This window comes from Halichoeres trimaculatus, unplaced genomic scaffold (genome assembly GCF_033239565.1).
Source record: "Halichoeres trimaculatus isolate MK-OKI-2021-1 unplaced genomic scaffold, fHalTri1.1 fHalTri1_scaffold_8, whole genome shotgun sequence".
NCBI classification, from domain to species: domain Eukaryota; kingdom Metazoa; phylum Chordata; class Actinopteri; order Labriformes; family Labridae; genus Halichoeres; species Halichoeres trimaculatus.
Window position 1 is genome coordinate 697,501 of NW_027437186.1, and position 20,000 is coordinate 717,500.

The 20,000-nt window shown below is 44.5% G+C and overlaps 1 protein-coding gene across 3 annotated transcripts in view; it reads left to right on the top strand.

Moving 5' to 3' along the window:
- Positions 1-20,000, top strand: part of ninl (ninein-like) — a 59,219-nt gene that overhangs the window by 21,586 nt on the left and 17,633 nt on the right. For all 3 annotated transcript variants that reach the window (XM_074676403.1, XM_074676406.1, XM_074676404.1), the window contains exons 8-14: positions 7,590-7,766; positions 11,045-11,181; positions 11,994-12,134; positions 12,497-12,671; positions 14,112-14,222; positions 16,678-16,764; positions 17,320-17,488. In XM_074676403.1, coding sequence (XP_074532504.1) covers positions 7,590-7,766; positions 11,045-11,181; positions 11,994-12,134; positions 12,497-12,671; positions 14,112-14,222; positions 16,678-16,764; positions 17,320-17,488 — 997 coding nt within the window. The remainder of the gene's footprint in view (positions 1-7,589; positions 7,767-11,044; positions 11,182-11,993; positions 12,135-12,496; positions 12,672-14,111; positions 14,223-16,677; positions 16,765-17,319; positions 17,489-20,000) is intronic.

Consider the following 20,000-nt stretch of genomic DNA (forward strand, 5'->3'; position numbering starts at 1 on the left):
CTTTTTAGGGACATTTTAGGGGAAGCTGAGCTCCTCTTGCAGTCTTAGAGCAATCACCACTCCTAAATATTACTAATTTAAAAAAAAAAGACACCACATCTGTAGTTAAAGTGAAAAATGTATTTAAGAATTCCACCACTTATAACAATGCACTGACTTCACAATAACACATTCCATCAATAGCCAACCAATCCTTAAGCACAAGTTACACAATATGGCAGTGTGGTACGATGTGTGTTTTTGCATCCATCTCACCACACGTTTATCAAGTGAGGCTCATCAGCTGTGGCCTGGGTTATTACTGAACTGTCTGTACAGATTGTTTGAGATGGTGAAGGCTCATCTTCTTTTGGTGTGTCCACATCGTTGCTGAGATCTGTTGAAATAGTGTCGCTGAGAAAATTACCCAAATGTTTCTTGAACCCCGACCATGTGCAAAATAATGAAAAACATCCTGGCTCTCCACATTTCAAACAGAGTTTTTCCTGAGTACAGACCACGATGGAATCTCAAATGCTTATAAAACAATGCAGAACTTTTGTGTAGTACTTAACAGATGAAACAAGTGAACATATTTCAACCCCGGATATATATCACCTTAAGTATCAGTGTCAAACAGTCTAGCTCTCAGCTCTTTGACTCTAGGGGGTCTAATTTCGTAGACCAGGCGCAGGCGCACCTGCCCTGCGCTGGCCTTCGCCGTGCGCACAGGGCATGACCAGCGCACTTTGCAAGTTTCCTGCAGTGGCAAGAGAGGCGCAGTCAAGGCGCAGAGGAGCGCAGAGCTATGCGTCCACACCTCCCTCCGCGCAAATGGCAGAGAGGGAGGAGAAAAGCCGTGAGTGGGTTTAACACAGCCGAGCGCTGTTTTCACCAATCAAATGAGCGCCTCTCCTCGCCTTTAAATGTGCTGCGGCCGAGCAGCGTCTGATTGGTCTGAGTGATTCTCAGCACTGTGGAAACAGTGCTGGTAGCGGAGACGGTCAGAGCCGCTGTCCCTCCCTGCAGGAGATTGGACAGCAGGGCACATCGGAGGACACGAAGCGCGTCACCGTGTGGGCCAGCTCCCGGGACAGATGTAATCTGTTCCTCTGTCATTTATAGGAGTACAAAATGAAGAGGCAGTTACACAGCTGGCTTATCCATTCAGAATACTTTTGATCCACCTGCACTCCTGGTTTGTCATCACCAAATAGCAGAACCTTTGGTGATATACTGTATACTCTCCCAGTGTCTCCACCTCATCCTCCTTACAATAATGTACTCCATCTTTTTAGATCACGTTAAAAATAAAGACTAAAACAGAGAAACAGAGACACTCTGGAAACCTGCCTCTGAGGCTTTGATGACATGTGCGCACATGTGCGCCTGTCACCAAATTGCAGCTGTGTGGGGTGCGCTCCGCCTTGTGCTGAGGATAGACCAGGTTGGAGCTGGCGAGCTTTCAGCGCACTGTTTTGGCACGAAATTGTCACTGTGCCAACATGAATCTGCTGACACCTCCCCCTGGTGCGCCGTCAACTCCCCCTGGCGCGCAGTCACACCCATCTCTGTGCAGATGGTCTACCAAATTGTCAAATTGGCAGTGCACAGTGGTGCGCCGCACAGAATTAGCACTGCGCAGGCTGCGCCAAGCTTGCGCCCCCTGCGCTGCGCCACGAAATTAGAGCCCAAAGACTTTACTTTGCAGTTCCCAGGTCAATGTTGAAAACTGTTGTCTGGATGAACGAGTAAAAGCTGTCGAGGGATTCATGGTACTTGATACTGAAGATAAAGTGGGCCTTGAAGAGCTCATTGAACGCTTCCAGGGTCGTCTGAGCCTGGCAAGGGATGGCCTTGTGGTCAACAATGACGTAGAACTATTGGACGCTGTTCTTCTGTTCCCCAACACACAGAAGGAAGGGCTGTCCTGGTTCAGATCTCTCAAGAAAGGTTTCCACACTGGCTTCAATCTGCAACACAGACTGACACATGATGAGAAAATAGTCCAGTTATATTTTGTAAGTGTATTTTTTTGTTTGTTTATGAAAACAAACAAAAAGTGAAAAACTATAAGGTTTCTTCCCTCTGGCTTAAAATAGTAGAAGAAATAATTTGATTATTCTCTTTTCTTTTTAGTCAGTTGAAGTACCAAAAGTAAATATACCCAGATTTTAAAACAGCTGTAATTAAAGTCCATCAAAACACTCCTTACCCTCAGATATCTCGCTACATGGCTGATCACCTGGAAGGAGCTGATTTTAGCGCTCTTCTTGTGGCCTTTTGAGGTAGGGGGAAGGAGATGAACCAACAGTAGAATGCTTGACAGATCACTGTCCCAGCATAGTCACAAAGTAGACAAATAAGACTGTTTCAAATATTCACATCTTAAAATTCTAATAAATGATTTTAAATTATGTGCATTCAGAATTTTGCAAAGAAAATACTTGTTTCAAAAGACAGAATGAGCCACACTTACCAGATTCATCCGGGCTACCCTGTGCAGCCAAGAGTTCATCAACGTGCTCATTGGAAATCAGGTTGTTGCAGTTTGCCAGGATCGTAGGCTTGAAGTACGTGGGCCATTTTGCCAACAATCTGCCAGAAACCTCTGCTCCAAACATCATGGTGAAGTCCTGCTCACTCTACAAACACAAAAGACCCAGTTCGAGCAGACCCAGAAAAAGATATCATTTATGCATGTCCAAGTGAATATGCACCGTGCTCACTTTGAAACTATTCAAACAAACACATCTCAGTCTCACCAAGCCAGGTATGTCCAGGAATCGGGGGAAAGGGTTAGGGTTAAGACTGTTCAGGAGTCTTGCTGGTCTTGAACCAGTGCCTGGCGCTATTGAAATGTTGCTCTCATCTTCTCTTTCATAAGATTGCATCCCTTGAATGCTTCAGGAAGGAGATTGTCTCAGAGCATTCATCTCCAGTCAGTTGCTCATCAATCAGGACCGATTCCCTCTTGCTCTTTGACCCACTCGGACTGGAAGTGCTGGTTGAGCATCTCCTGGACTGGACAGTATTGCGCTGGACAGTCTTTATTCTCCAGGCCAAGTAACCAGATCCACTCTGCGCATCATAGTAGTGTTCCTGTGAAAATCCAATATGGGAAACAGGAAAGTGCAGCACAGGAGACCAATTTAAGAAAAGGAGATGATCAACCACAAAATTCCTTGCAATAAGTGTAATAAGCAAACTTACATATCCATTTTTTTTAAATGGATCTTTGAGGATAGGAAATAAAGTGATGATGCAAAGTGCATACTTTGTTGGTACATAGGCTCGTGGGATCCCCCTTAAAAACTAGAAAACATATTTTAGAAGCTGTTAAATGGTATGAAAGAATTCAAATGGTGCCAAAAGAATAGAGAGCATTATTATCATTTCTCAGAAGTAAAAAAATAAGAAACCCATATTGCATGCAAAATTTGTAAAACAAAACTGTTTAATAATCACTGATCAGTGAATAAGAACTGAATAAGAACTCTGAAAAAAGGTTCTAAAGAAATGAATAATACTTAAAATTTCAGCACAATAAAATGATAAGTGAATTTTACTTGTTTACTGCTTGAGTAATTTTCATTCAGCAATGTAAAAAATTGTGCTTTTGGTCATTCAATTATGAAGGTTTTCTACTTTTTTCAAATTACATTCAATATTTTTAGGTTTGGTACAGTTTCAAATCCACCAGCTTATGATGATGTTTTTAATCAACACTTACTGATATTTTAAAAAACAAAAAACGAAACTCAGGTCAAGAAAATGATAAATGAATAAAAATAGTTGTTTAGTAATTTAGAGACATACTTGTGTGACTTGTTTAACGGAATACCAAATTTACTATTCCACAAGTTTATAAAATGAGCACACACCCATTTAACTGTTCACAAAAAGGACATTTACATTCCTTAGTATTAGAGTCCTTGTAGAAACACAATAACCACCAAGAAGAACTTTTTAATGCTTACCCATGAGCCTTGATCATGTTGGCCACCAGTAAGTTCACCGTTTGTGGCCGTGTACCATCTATCAATGCTTTTTTTCTGTCATATTCCTGCAGGATCTTTTCTCCCCCAGGCTTGGTTCGTAGGACATCTTTTACCATCTTGAAGATACATTAAAATCAGAAACACAGTCATCTTTAAGTCTGAAACTAAATATTATACTGATAAGTTTTAAATCTGCCATTTCCCCCTCTTTCTACTTTTATTTCCATTCCCCTTCCTCAAAAACAGAAAACAGATGTCGAAACACAACAGTTGTTACCCTCAAATCTGTGCTATTGTGATTGACTGACAAGGAAGAATGCATCTGATATGCTACAGACAATTCCCTGCTTTAAAAAAGGGAAACAGTGATCCTTTTGTGCATTCACCAATATTGAAACCAGTTAAACTCCACATATTTGGTTATTTAAACAACAAAAAAAGCTGGAAACCTCTTTAGCTGAACCCCTCAAGTGGGTTCTTTTATCTCCTCTGTTGCTCTTTACCATCAACATTACATCCGATGAATCTGACAGCATGGAGGATGAGTCTGATGTTCATGGCTCCGACGAAGTGAAAGAAACATCCTGATGAAGGACAGATTCAAGATATTCAAGAGAAACATAAACAAAAAGTTAAAAAATGAGTACAATTTAAGACTCCTTATATGAAACTTCCTTTTTGGGCTCAAAAAACGAAACGTTGATGAGAGAAGGCTAGCTTACAATATAAACAAAGTTAAAAAAGCAAACCTACTTTCAGCGCTCTACAATACACATGACAGTCTTCTGGTGAATAGTCAACATTTCTGCCTGGCAAGACCAAGACTTACAAGTAGATTTTTCTGTGCACACATTGATTGTTAGGTTCCCTGCTTGCAGAAGCTCCTCAAACACATCAGCATCCACTTCTGTCTCTGAATCATCTGTCAAGTGCAGTTCTGCTTGCTGGGAAAGCCCTAATTTTTCTATGACTGAGAGTAGTGTTGTTACCATACCAAAATTATGATTTGATACAATACCTGCCTAAAAAATACAAGTTAAAGGCTAAAATGCAAGCTAAAGGCTATAAACACAAGCTAAAGGCTAAAAAACAGGCTAAAGGCTAAAACACAAGCTAAAGGCTAAAACACAGGCTAAAGGCTAAAACACAGGCTTAAGGCTAAAACACAGACTAAAACACAGGCTAAAGGCTAAAACACAGGCTAAAGGCTAAAACACAGGCTAAAGGCTAAAACACATGGGTTAAATGCTAAAACCCAGGTTAATGGGTTTGTGCTAATGTTGGCTCCAACCCACAGTCAGCAGTTATTCTGCAGTGGTCTGTTCAAACTTGAGAGTCTATCAATAAAATGTAGAGCCAGGTTACGTTAGCTCTGCTTGGTGAGGTTGGAGTTGGTAGATGAGCTCTGGTAGGACAGAACCAGGATTCACTAACGTTACAGACTCAGAGCACTGGGCTGTGGGGAACACAGTCTGCTCACCTTCAGGAGACCAAACTATGCTTTGCATCCTGGGAAAAGTTGTCTTGAACAAAAAAAGTAGAGCTAAAAAGAATATCTGATCTCCATTCATTTCTAAAACAAATACATGCCTTGATAAGAGTCGTATCTTCACTGTAGTGGGTGCAAGTGCTCATGGGAAAGTGAGTCCAACAAAACACTAGCTTCTCCACATATGCTTCACAGTGCCTTAAAGTATTAATGAGGGTTAAATATAAAGAAACAGTAACACGTTACCTTGTTGACATGATCCCAGATGGAGGAGACAGAGAGGCAGGTGGTGTGACTGAGCAGCAGAGAGGATCAGGTCATCACAGCCTGGAGTTAGTCAATAGGTGGATCTTGGAGCCTGGTCCTCTCCAGCTCTGTGGGTTATCTGTGAAACAGAAGAAGAACGCTGCAGACTGAGATCTGTTTCCACAGGGACAAACACTGCTCCAAGCATTATATGGTCAGCATCATTAACACACACACTGACACACACACACTTTAAACAGCAAAGATGGTGCAGTACCTACATATTTCTCTGAGCGGTCCTGTGTTTGCACTAACTTTGAAAGGTGCCTTCTTTTGGACTGTTCAGGGTTTTCTTTGCGTTTCATTGCGACAACAGTTAAAAGGTAGCCTGGATGTTAGTATTTTGAAGCTGTAATTAATTGTTACCAATCACAGTCCCCTATGTATCATGATTATATGTTTCATTTGATTGACAGCACTGTAAAAGGCTGATGATAACCCAGACATTCCTCTCCCTCTGATGGTGTGAGGCTCTCCAGTCTCAGTCAGACTGAAGGTCATCAACAACACATAAAGGATCTTTCTCATGAGTATCAAAGTGTACATAGAGCTCCTGAAGGCATCGACAGGCGTGGCCTCCAATCAGGGAGCCGCGCTGCAGCTGACGGTGCTTTGTGTGATCAGTTGGAGGGAGTGAGCCAGATGCTGCAGGTGGAGGCAGGTAGAGACCATCATGTCCTGCACATCAGGTCTGATCTCAGGCTGCGGCTTGTTAACGTGGGTCAAAACAGACTGGACTGAGGACTACGCCAGGACCTCGGGCTGCTACACACAGGTGATACCAACACTCCTCTTTGTCCTGACAGAACCACACCTGAAGCTGAGTCAGCTGATCGGTGTGTTTCCATCACATGGTTTGTGATTTAAAACACCTGATTGTTTGTTGGAACCTGGCAGCACAGATGAAGAGCTGGGATCCACCTGAGAGTGTTGTTTAGGTGGGAGAACTGTGTAAAAACATCCTCTCAGCTCTGAAGCAGATTTGGAATGCGGCCTGTTTCTGCAGGACTGACTCAGTCTCGGTGGCACCATCCCCCCCGATAGCCCCCGCTAACAGCTTTTCTTATGTAAGGATTAAAAATAGAATGAAAACACAATAGGAGGACTCAAACCAGCTCTTGATTGGGCATTAACACTCATGATCCAGGTTTAATAGCATTCAGGGCACCACTTAGGAGTAGTCTGAAAACTGGTCCAATGCCAGGAAACAGCTTTTGCTCTGTTCATCAAAAGTTGTTAAATGCTGACGTGGAGCAGGTTTGCGTTTCATGTTCACTTTGTAACTTTGTCCAGCTCCGTGCAGCGGTTAGAGATGTTTCACTGAGCTGCTCCTGAAGCAGCTCTGGGCCCGAGGTCACCGCTGGGGTGAGCTAGCCTTTCAGTTTTCCACTCTCTGCTGTCGGCCTGTTCCTTTCAGGTCTGACCAGATGTTTGATTCCTTCTTTGGCTGAGGATAAAAAGTCGTCCTCATAACAGAGAGTGTGAATATGTGAGTGGTGTGTTGTCCTGGGATAGGCTCAGGCCTGGTTGTTCCTCCTGTGCTGAGGGATGGGAGGACCCCCCACAGCTCTCTCTGATCCAATCTGTTTCAGAGATGTTTGTGCTCAGACCTGCGTGACTCGGGGGGGAAAGTAGACTAATCCAGATTAGAGTTTCCACACTGCTCATTAGGGGTGTTTATTAGGACCCTGAGAAATGTGTCCATGACTGCTGTTTTTAAGACCCCAGCCTGAGGCTGAAGCTTCAGTCATGGTGTTGGCAGCCTGCAGAGACTCACCTTAGCCTCCCGGGGCTTCTTTCTGTCCTTCATGCAGTTTGAGGCACTGTCCGAGGAGCACTCTGCTCGCTCCACCACCCCCTCCCTACTGACGGCCACTGTGGGTCAGAGAGTCCTCAGTCTCCTGGATGACGGCTCAGGATGCACCACCCCAGACCAGGTCATCGCTCTGTGGACCGAGGAAGGGATTCGCAACAGCCGGGACATCCTGCAGGTGAGTACAGACCAGAGAGAGGACTGATTGACACAGAAAACACTAGAAAACTGAAATCAGAGCTCTGAGACCTGAAGACCATGAAGTCTCTGTAAACCAGCAAAACCTTTTAACTAACTCTTCTTGCAGTCCTGGGTTTGCTTTGTGAGAGGGGAGGTCTAGATACAAGATAAAAACACTGAGTGTGATGGGAAAATGTCTTAAAACTAGTTTAATATCCGTCAACAGCAGATTGTTTTCAGTTGACAAGAAACCCTAAAATAACCTTAAAACCTTCAAAAGCATGTGCACATCAGTTAGTGGGGTTTCACTATGGAACAGCCTTGATATCAATCTTAAAATGTGCAGCAACATTACTAGCTTCAAGTCCGCTTGTAGGAGATGTTAACTGATCAGCACAGAATTCTGGAAATGGATCTGTAGGTCAAATAGTAAAGCTGTAACTTTGTTTTTTGCTTCTTCTCCTTCATTTGTTGGAGGGTGTGTACTTTCCTTATAGCATCTGTTTTACACATCAAGAGGTGTAAACAAATTCTGGGCAACTTGTGAGGGTTGATTCGCTTAGATACTCCGTGTAAGAGTATTCTTTGTTGATGTATATCTATGTGTTTCATAATTGTGTTGTTTGAAAAGTGAATCTACTCTATATAAGAGTTATTCTCTGTCAAGCACAGCAATGTGATCCACATTTTTCCTTTTCTTACATATTCATGTATTTATATTGCCATATATTTAATTGCAAACTGCAAATGTTTGAAAGAAAGAAAGAAAGAAAGAAAGAAAGAAAGAAAGAAAGACAGACAGACAGACAGACAGACAGACAGACAGACAGACAGACAGAAAGAAAGAAAGAAAGAAAGACAGAAAGAAAATGGGACGTAGAGATAAGTGTGCATTCAGAAATATGGAAACCAGGAGAAAATTCTAACATTTAGATGGTAACAGTTGAAAACAAAGTTCCTGATGCATAATGATATGTGAAACATTGAATATCAGCAGGAAAAATGCAGCTTCATTCATACTGTGGTCTAACTCTGATCAAATGAAGCCATGGGCAGAAGGAATGTGGCGCTGCTTCAGGTCGGGAATGACTGGGCATGAGGGAAATGTTTGTTGTGGGGATTTGTGATACTGTGAGACATGAAATCGACCTGAGGATGTCTCGTCACTGTGTCAGGAGTTGTGATGTGAGCTGTGCTGTGAGTTTTTCTGAATCATTCAGATGCTTCAAATGTGTCTTAAACTGTTGTGTTATGTGCTCTTGGGTGTTACTGAATCTTGAAATAAGTTTGATTTTGATGAAACTTTTGGTAACGGGACTAATTTAGCTTTCTTTGACTAAACGAGACAAAAAAAAGACACGTTCCTGCCCAGTTTGAGATTGGACTGAAGGAAAGAAGTCAAATGCTCTTAAAACAAACTTAGTTATCGAATGTGTCTAACTCAAAGATTTTGAATCTTGGCAGAAGCCAAATTACTTGCAGCTTTGTGAATTTTCAGCCTCAGTTTGAGTTTTTGTTTTTTCAAGTTTTTTTATTTAGGTCCTGTGGGGACCAGATCTCCTCCGTGCAGATTAGTTTCCATCAGATCAAACATTTAGGATGACCAACTGCGTTAAGCGTGGGTTCACATCATGATGGCTCTGCTGCTGAATATGAAGCTGTATGAGCAGGAAGCTGGGACTAAGCATCAACCTGCGGCTGTGAGAAATGAAGCCAACTTCCGTTGGGATGGCTCATTGCTCTGACGGCAGGTTAAACCTTTTATGGAAGCAGAAAACATGGCAGCATTTACAGTGAAGCTGTTTTAGTGCCCCTGAGAAACAGCAGCTTGCAGGAAGAAACAGGTTTCAGCTCCAGGCGTTCTGCAGGGTGTCAGTTGCGGTGTGGATGCGACCAACTGAAGATGACACCAGGCAACAAACCAGAGAAGAAGCGTGTGGTACATATCCAAACAGAATAACCATGAATCATTGTGTCAACAATGTGAGGAGAAAACAGTTCAGTTGGCTCAGGATATCATCGAAGAGTTGAACTGTGAAGCTCTCAGCGTGAAAACTCCCAGTCAGCAAGGGAAACAATGACAGCGAGCCATCAGACAGTCATTCTGCAAACAGGAGACCAGAGTCTACAGAGCACCTGGTGTTTTCTGAGGGGCTTCCATTGTTTTTGGAGAATTACCTGATAAAGTACCCATAAACCCATTTAAGATACCTGCAGTGTCCTCTTAATGGCATGATGTTCTAAAACCAAAGAGCTGAGCCATCAGAAGCAGATTCAGGTCATTCTGAAAATGGTGGACTGGACCCGTCAAGTCCCAGACCTCAGCCCCATCCATCAGATCTGGGTGAGTAGTTAAATGAAGTGGACAGATCTGTTAAACCTTCAGAGGAAAGTCTTTGTCTTGAGCTGCAGAAGTCATGGGATAACATGAGTGTTGTCAGGGAATAGACTGACTCCATGTCAGAGACATGAGCTGCTGTAACGGCCGCAGAAGAAGGACAAACCAAACATTAAAGTTAGAGCAGAGAAAAACAGGACGACTCACTGCATCTGAGATCTGTGAGCTCAGAGAAACCATCTGCAGGTTTCAAGATTCCTCTGCAGCTCATCATGGAGTTTATCATGGAGTTTATCATGGAGTTTATCATGGAGTTTATCATGGAGTTTATCATGGAGTTTATCATGGAGTTTATCATGGAGTTTATCATGGAGTTTATCATGGAGTTTATCAGGTCGATCAGAATCAAAGTGAGTGTCCCTGGGAACTGTATCCAAACAGAGAAATAACAGAAATAGCTCCTCAGCCTGTGGTTTTCGGGGTTTTTTGGGGTTTCCTCAGGCCACAGCAGCTCCTCCTCATTCCTCTGATTCTCCTGGGGGGTGAACAGGTGCTCGCCTTTCTCTGTCTCCTCTCAGAGTTTAAGACAGGCTCACCAACTAACCACTTCAGGAAGTGATTCATCACACAGCAGGAGGTCGTCAGGCTCAGATCTGATCTCTGCTTTGAGCTGAATGATTACAGCTCAGGGTTAGCGTTAGCCTTCATGTAGCATGTGCAGTGGGTGGAGTATGATGTGTGAAACATATGGTGCAATGTTTTGTGGTGTGGACTGAATGTGAACAGGTCACCAGCGAGCAGATCAGGTCTGTTCCGGCTGAAGAGAGTGGACAGAAGTGGTGTTAGGCTGGCATGTGCTCAGGACACTGTGGCAGGATGCTGTCTTTCGTCTAATGCTGTTCAGACTGTTACCCAGCTCACTGTTGCCTTCCTTGCAGACTCTGGACTTCCCCCTGGAGGAGCGTCTCAGTCTGGCAGACCTGACTCTGGCTCTGGACAATGAGCTGCTGGTCAGCGGGAACGGCATCCACCAGGCGGCGCTTATCTCCTACAAGAATGAGATCCAGCACCTGCAGTAGGTTTTCTGGCTTTTGCTCTAAATGTCAGAGTTCACTGAGTGGCAGCAGAAAGGATGATGCAGGGTCCTGATGTTCAGTCAGTGAGTGTCAAACCATCCTCTGATCATCTTGTTCAAAGGCCGCTCTGCTGAACCCTTCATGCTGCCATTCCTAGTGTTAGCAGCTCGTTCTGAGACTGAGGATAGCATGCAGGCCTGTGTAAACCACCTGCTGGGTTTTCAGTCACATCCAGCTTTGGTTGTGGTCTTATATTGTTGTAGTCTTGTCTGAGTTTCCTCATCTGTGCAGGAAACACACCTAAAGATTTTCCAACAGCAGGTCACAGTCACATTGTATCTCCTGGAGCTCAACATTTATCAGCAGTACCTTGACTCTAGTGTTGGTGTTTTTCTTTGTTTGTAGAAAAACTAGAGTTTGAAAGGTCACCAAAAGGTAGCTGCTGGTTAAACTGGCTCCTCTAGCATTGAACTTGAACACAAATTTATGGAAGAAATGCCTTTCACTTTTTAAAGTACCTCTTATGATTGGAGCTTAAAGGTTCCTCTGGATCCATTCTAGAAAAGGGAACCACATCACAAACACGGTCACAGACATACACACAAAGACACACACACCTCATACCATCCTGAGTTGAAGTTCCTGTTGACTGTGATGACAGACCTGACAGACCATCTGTGTGTGTGTGTGTGTGTGTGTGTGTGTGTGTGTGTGTGTGTGTGTGTGTGTGTGTGTGTGTGTGTGTGTGTGTGTGTGTGTGTGTGTGTGTGTGTGTGTGTGTGTGTGTGTGTGTGTTTGTGTGTGCTTGCAGACTGCTGGCTGAGCAGGCCTGCAGAGAGCGGGATAAATTGAAGGCAGACCTGGAGCTGGCTGACCAGAGAAACCTACAGCTGGTAAGGGAAGTGGACGACCGCCACGCCAGCATGGAGACCTTGAACCAGTCCAGAATCAGGTCAGGATTAAACCTGGGCTCTCTGTAGCCTGTTTTAGAGCTTAGCTATGCATGTTTAGAGAAACTTTGGAGTATTTCTCTGTCGGTTCTAACTGGATGTTACTGCTTCAACCAGGCATGTTCAAAGGCTAATACAGGGTCCATTTGTGCCCCCTAGCTTTGATCTAATGACCTATTAATGATGTCACTGAAATAAATAATGTTCTGAATAAAGTGCGCATTTACATTTCCTGTAAGTCTCAGACTACAATAAAGTCTGTCTAAAGGTCTCACTAAGCTCCATGTGGACTGTGCACAGGCTGCATGGGCTTCAGATGATCAGGTGTGTCAGATTGCCTAATAAGCTGTGATGTGATTGGTAGAGACCTGGAGCAGGACTTCCGTGATAGGCTGACGGCTCTGCGCAGTCAGTCTGAGCAAGAGAGCGAGGTTCTGCTGCAGCAGGTGGAAAGAGAGCGCAGCACGCTGCAAGACCAGCTGCAGCTGATCAGAGTGCAGGAGGCCCAGCTGCAGGAGGAGCTCTGCAGCACCACACAGGTAAGACCACAGCACCACACAGGTAAGACCACAACACTACACAGGTGAGTCCACAGTGTCGCCGTCACCCACGAGAGACCACAGAGCCACACAGGTTAGACAACAGCACCATAAAAATAAGACCTAACACCACACAGGAGGGTCCTCAGCGCCACACAGGCAAGTCCACCTAACCACACAGGTGAGTCTACAGCGGCACCCAAGTTAGACCTCAGCGCCACCCAGGCTTGTCCACACAGCACACTGGAGAGTCCACAGCTTGACACAGGTTAGACCACAGCGCCACACTGGGGAGTCCACAGTGCAACTCAGAGTGAGTTCACAATGCCACACAGGGGAGTCCACAGCGCCAAACAGGTTAGACAACAGCACCAGACAAGCAAGTGCACATCACCACACGGGCGAGTCCAAAGTGACACAGGAATGTCCAAAGCGCAACACAAGCAGGTCCATAGTGCCACACAGGTAAGTCCACAGCACCATATAGAGTGAGCCCACAATGCCACACAAGAGAGTCCACAATTCCACACAGGTTAGACCACAGCACCACACAGAGCGAGTCCACAATGCCACAAAGGGAAGTCCACAGCGTCACTCAGGTGAGTCCACAGCGCTTCACAGATGAGTCCACAGCGGTTCACAGGTGATTTAACAGCACCACACAGGGGAGTCTACAGCGCCACAAAAACTAGACCACTGCACCACACAGGTTAGACCACAGAGCCACACAAAAGAGTCCGCAGTGCAACACAGGTTAGACCACAGCACCACACAAGAGAGTCCACAGCACCTGCAGCGTGAAGAGGCAAATGAGATGAAGAAAGCTCTGAGTGTGTTTTTGAGTCCCAGACACTACAGTCTAAGAGCAGGGACTGCCTGTTGTCTGAGAGCAGGGACTGCCTGTTGTCTGAGAGCAGGGACTGCCTGTTGTCTGAGAGCAGGGACGGCCTGTTGTCTGAGAGCAGGGACTGCCTGTTGTCTGAGAGCAGGGACTGCCTGTTGTCTGAGAGCAGGGACGGCCTGTTGTCTGAGAGCAGGGACTGCCTGTTGTCTGAGAGCAGGGACTGCCTGTTGTCTGAGAGCAGGGACGGCCTGTTGTCTGAGAGCAGGGACTGCCTGTTGTCTGAGAGCAGGGACTGCCTGTTGTCTGAGAGCAGGGACAGCCTGTTGTCTGAGAGCAGGGACGGCCTGTTGTCTGAGAGCAGGGACGGCCTGTTGTCTGAGAGCAGGGACGGCCTGTTGTCTGAGAGCAGGGACGGCCTGTTGTCTGAGAGCAGGGACTGCCTGTTGTCTGAGAGCAGGGGCTGCCTGTTGTCTGAGAGCAGGGACAGCCTGTTGTCTGAGAGCAGGGACGGCCTGTTGTCTGAGAGCAGGGACATCCCCGTATATCCAGCTGTCATCAGACACAAACATGTAACAGTATGTGTTCGTGCTCTTCAGGAGAACCATCGCCTGCAGGAGGAGCTGAACGTCATGACCTCAAAGCTGACTGAGGCTGGGAGCTCAGTGATCAGAGTGCAGAGAGACCTGGACCAGCTGCTGCATGACAAGGTACCAGGACACTCCCTGACATCTGCACCACACAGGGTCCCTCCTCCTTAAAGCTTCTGCCCTCATGAAAGTCTTAAGCCTCCTTGAAGTCCCCTCCTTCTGAAGGTCTTTGTCCCCCCAAAGTCTCTGTTCTCCTGAAAGTCTCTGTCCTCTTGAAAGCCTTAGTTCTCTTTAAAGTCTCTGTCTTCCTGAAAGTCTTTGTCCTCATTCAAGTCCCTGTCGTCCTGAAAGTCTCCGTTTCCCTCAAAATGTATGTCCTCCTGAAAGTCTCTGTCCTTTCTTAAAGTCTAAGTCCTTCTGAAGGTCTTTGTCCTTCTTAGAACTCCTTGTCCTCCCTATGTCTCTGTCCTCCTAAAATTCTTTGTCTTCCTTAAAGTGTTTGTCATCAAAGGCTTTATCCTTCTGAAAGGGTTTGTCCTCCTTAGAGCCACTGCTCTCCTAAAAGTCTTTGACCTCATTGAAGTCCATATACTTCTGAAAGTCTTCTTCTTCCTTAAAGTCTTTGTCCTTAAAGTCACTAACCTTCTGAAAGTCCTTGTCCTCCTGAAAGTCTTGTTTCCCTGTTAGTACTGTGTTGTGAAAGCCTCTCCTCCTTAAAGTCCCTGTCCTTTTGAAAGTCCCTGTCCCTGAAATCTCTGTCCTTCGACCTAGACCATTTAGCTGTGAGGACATGGGGGACAGACGATGTCTTGCTGTGTGAGCTGTTTTTGTCCTATGCAGCAAGACACCCCTTGAGAAGAAAACACACAGTCTCAATTAACTGTGTAAAACACAGTTGCTCCTTAGTCTGCTGCTGCTGTCTCTTTGAGCCCAGAGCCACTTCTACAACCCCCCCTCTCTGATTGATTGCCCCTCTAGAGGCCTGCTAGGCTGCAGAGCTATGGCCTGACCTTGGTGTTTGAGGCCTGCTTCTTTAAAGCGTCATTTACCAGTTAGGTAAGGCTCAAGATCTTGATAACATCTCAGAAAGGTCTGGAAAAGACCAGGGCCTTTAAGCACGTTGGGCCATGCTGTGAAACACCACACACATTTGCTCTACACATCTCTGTTCCAGATCTCTGTCCAAACGTTCCCTTTCTCTGTCTCTGCTCCCTGACTGACTGTCTGATAACAGCTGTTTGATCAGTCTCTATTCTTCTGATCCAATCTCCTATCTCCCTCTGAAAAATGTTTTTCTTCATCACACCGTTACCGCTCTTTGGGATTATCTCTGTACATCAGTGGTAGGCATGCACAGTTTGGCATTGGAGGATGGTGTTTTCCCAGAGGTTCCCCTGAACTCTTTCATGGTGTAATTAGATAATTGGCTGACTATTTGCAGTTGTACATTCGGTTAATGCTGCAGCCAAACGGGCCATTCCATACCAGTATGTCAGGACTGATGGTCCAGTTTGTTGATTGGCTGGACGTACACATAGGCCCTGGTGTATATCTGGAGCTAATATCTAGAACAGAGCATTCTGATCAGTTCACAGACAGATTCAGGGATTTCTACAACAGGTGAATTCTTAGAGGTTTGAAAATATGTGAACACTCAGTCTGAACACCCAGCATGTATACATTATGTCCAAGATTAAAATATGTGAAGCAGAACACCTCCTCAGGGATGCAGAGCTTTCGCTTTCAATGCCCTATTGGAGGTGGAACTTCAGCTGGTTTCAGGAATTAGTTCCTGATATTTCCTTTAACAGACTGACATGACCAGAGGAAGCCAAGGAACACAAGATTTGGACAAGATTTGTGATGTGGTAACAAACGGTGCTCCACCAGGTTATGTTTCCCCTTTTAGTGGAACATCAGACTCTTGCTACATGAAGCTGTCAGGTTTTAGAGTTTTCTGACACCTGTAATTAGACCAGCCTTTAATGAAACTGCTCATACAGAAGTGCACATCAGAGTCAGCATTGTAAAGATTGTTCTACCTCTGCTTTATCTGTTTGTCAGAGAATGTTTTGGCAGTCAGTTACACACTGAATGAGCACTTACCTTTAACCTGAACCAAAAGCCACCATACTGTCTCAGGTCTTTTGTCCTCATCAAGATATGAATACAAGAACTGGAAAGCAAACTGACTAAAGAGTCAGACACTCATCTTAGAGTGTTCTCTCTGAATTTTATGAAACATTTCCAACTTCAACTAGTGCCAACAGACAGAGTTTCCATAAAACCATCCTCACAGTGACATTAGTTCTCACAAAACTATACAAACAAGAATACACACACACACACACACACACACACACACACACACACACACACACACACACACACACACACACACACACACACACACACACACACACACACACTGAGTGGTGTAAGGTAACTTGTAGCAGGTAAATAATGAATGGAGGTTCCCTGTGTGACTTCATCCCTCCTTTTCTTCACCCTGAGCGATGAAGAAAACAGCTGAGCCACAGTAACCAATCATATACATTTGTCTTTTGATTGACAGTTTGGCAGTTTGGACCCATCCAGCTCTGGTCTGAGTCACGAGGAGCGGTTCACTGAGATCGTCAAAGACTATGAGCTGCAGTGCAGGGTGAGAGTGTGTAGCTGTGTGTGTTTCATTCCTATGCTGAGCTGAATTTTCTCTGCCGAGTGTTTCTGTGCGTCTCAATCTGCTGGTGTTAGAAACTACATCAGAGCTAATCACAGACAGAGCTGGCTCCTCAGTTCAAGGCGAAAGACATCGAGTTTCAGAGAAGACCTGAGAGCAGCTGATCTGACCTTTTCAGTGCTATAAGACAATTACCTGCAAAGTGAACATGGTCATGGCTCTGAATGAGCTGAAGGAGTTTAAATGTCTGTTTTTATCTGTGCACCTGAACGCCTCATGCTGGTTCATCAGAAAACCAAGGTGAGAACACTAAGGCACCCTCCTGCTGATACCTGTCCCTGAGTGAGCTGCTGTTGTCTTCTGCCTGAGTTTGACAGGAAGCGTTGAGCTGAGTGCAGTGACAGATGGAGCCTGTGGCTGTTTGTCCCCCTCTAAGAAGACTCTGGGTGTTTTCGTTCTCTGTCAGAGAGAAATCCTCTTCGGGGGGGGGTGATCTGTGTTCAGACAGTCAAAGCTGACTCTCTGTGTTGTGTTCAGGAGCTTCGGGACAGAAACGATGAGCTGAGCTCAGAGTTAGAGCTGCTGAAGAGTCAGAGCGACAGAAAACCCAGGCAACGAGACGACGACCCCAGCGCTGCTCTGAGCTGGACACAACAACAACATCAACAGCAGCAGCATCATCAGCAGCACACTGAGTCAGACTCTGGTAAAAACACACTCACACACATCCATCATCCTACAGCAGTAGTTCAAGAATTCATAGTCTTCACTGATGTAAATTCTCAGGAGCACACACTGATAAAAATATGATAGTCATGTTTATTATTCCTTTATTGTAGTTCTGTACAAAACATCAAGATTCAGTGGAAGCAGCGTTGCCACATGGGAAATATAAAATTATCGTACCAGAGTCTCAAAATTATCGTTTTTTGGGGAAAATGATCGTACACCCGACAAAATAATCACAAAAACTTATAATGATCAAAATAACTGTCTTATTGTTGGGCAAAAGTCACAACTGATCACTCTGTTTAGTGTCCTACAGGCACTTTGTGGGCATTCATCGCCCCACATCATCAGCGTTTGATCAGCAGCTCCAGGCTCCTACTCAGCTGTGTTACATTCATGCACCCCCTTCAAAAAAATGACAGGTCGTCATGAGACCTCAAGGCTATTATTTTGAGACAGTATTCAAGATAACTGAGAGAGATAGAGAGATATAGAAAGAGATAAATAGCCATCTGACTTCACTTAGTGAAATTTATTTTAGACTCAAGAGTAGTCTTCAAACTAACATCGTCTTCAAGAAAACTTCATAACATTAATCTCTGGAGCCTCTCAAGGGTCACGATGAGAGGTTCTTTTGTGTTGACCCCCTTGCAATATTTACATATCAGCCCTCCGCTTCGGTTCCCACTCACCCTCGTCCCCTCTTTCAACGCTCATTTTTCACTCAACTGATGAGAGACTTCCTGACTGTCTGAGCTCCTACGAGCATGATTGGCTGTCAATTGTTGTGCGATGAATGACACTCAAACTATGATTGGCTGGAAACGTCACATGATATAAGATGCATTTAGTGTTTACAAATAACTCTGTCAGACTGGGGTAGATCGGTAACAACCACACAAAATTGTCAAATTATCGTACATTTAGCCTTTTTTGGAATTCTTGATCGCACATCGTACAGAGGGCTAAATTATCCTACAAATACAATAATTATCATACGTCTGGCGTGAAGGACGCTGAGTGGAAGTTTGTTTGATATACTTTATTTATGTTGTTTTATAATTAGTGCTGTCAATAGATTAAAAAAAAATAACTTAATTAATCGCACAATTTTCTGTAGTTAACTGAGATTAATCTAGATTAATTGAGATTAATTTATCAATCAATTAATCGAGATTAATCTCATTTTTCTACCAAAGACAAAAGCTTGTAACAGATATTTACTTGAGTAAAATTGTGGAATTAATGTTGAATCAACATAATCAACACAAAGGCAGTATATTTAAATTCTAAGACTATTTTATTAAAAAGCTTTCTTTGATCTCTCAACATACAGTTTCTCTCCTGTGAAACACAATCAACATTGACTCAGCATTTGATTACATCCTTCTTATATCTGCGGCACTAACCTTCTTTAAAATGCAGATTGGCTTAGAGGACAATAATGTCTAATATGAACTACCAGTATTAACAACAAAAATGTGTTCCATCTTCATATAAGTTAAATTTCAAAGGTGCATGAGTCAATTAAAAAAGAAAAAGGAAAGATACTGCTGAAAATACAGAATGTTTAACAATTTTTTACCCCATAAAGATAATTTGGCTCAGTCCTTCTGTACCCTCACACACACTCTCCCTTTCCTTCACACACCCACCCTCTCTGTCCCACACATCCCCCCCACACACACACACACACACACACACACACACACACACACACACACACACACACACACACACACACAAATACCCTCTCTCTCACACACACATACACGCGCGCGCGCGTACACACCCACCTACAGAAGTTCACAGAAGTCCAGTGGTCACCTGTAAGCGCGATGCCCGCTGCTTCCTCATGCATGTTCCTCTGCCGCTCTCTCTCATCCTCATACAGAGTGTGTATTCTTGTCATGATATATATATATAAACAGAATAATATAATAAGTGTCGAATAGAGAATGTGTCCATCAGAGGTGACAGCTTGTCACCACCTTCACAGGGTCCAGGACTGAGCCTACCTACCTAACCAGTTTGTTTAGTCTCACTCCCCCCTGTATACTGTCTGCTCAAAGCCTTCCAGTGTGGCATTTGTGTCCTGTGTTAGCTCTGTTAGCCATGTCTGTGAATAGCATGATGCTACTCTGCCCTCTGGTTTTCCCTCTGGTGCTGGGTCAGAACAGCTAGCTCGTCCATCTTATTGGAGATAGATCTTACATTCCCCACCACAATGGATGGAAGGACAGGTCCATGCCAGCTCTCCTCAGCACACTACAGTACCAGCACATTGTTCTTGCCTCCTTCTCCTCAGCCTGCAGGGAACATTTGACCTAGCAGTGGTTAGAATCAACATGCCACTGGCTGTTAACAAACAAAATCCTGTGTGTAAACCATGTGGCCATGGTTACGTGTAGGATCTCTGGATACACACAGAAAAAAAAAAAGTAAGATTGGTGTCAATGGCGATCAAATGAGCCATAAGTAACGACGGG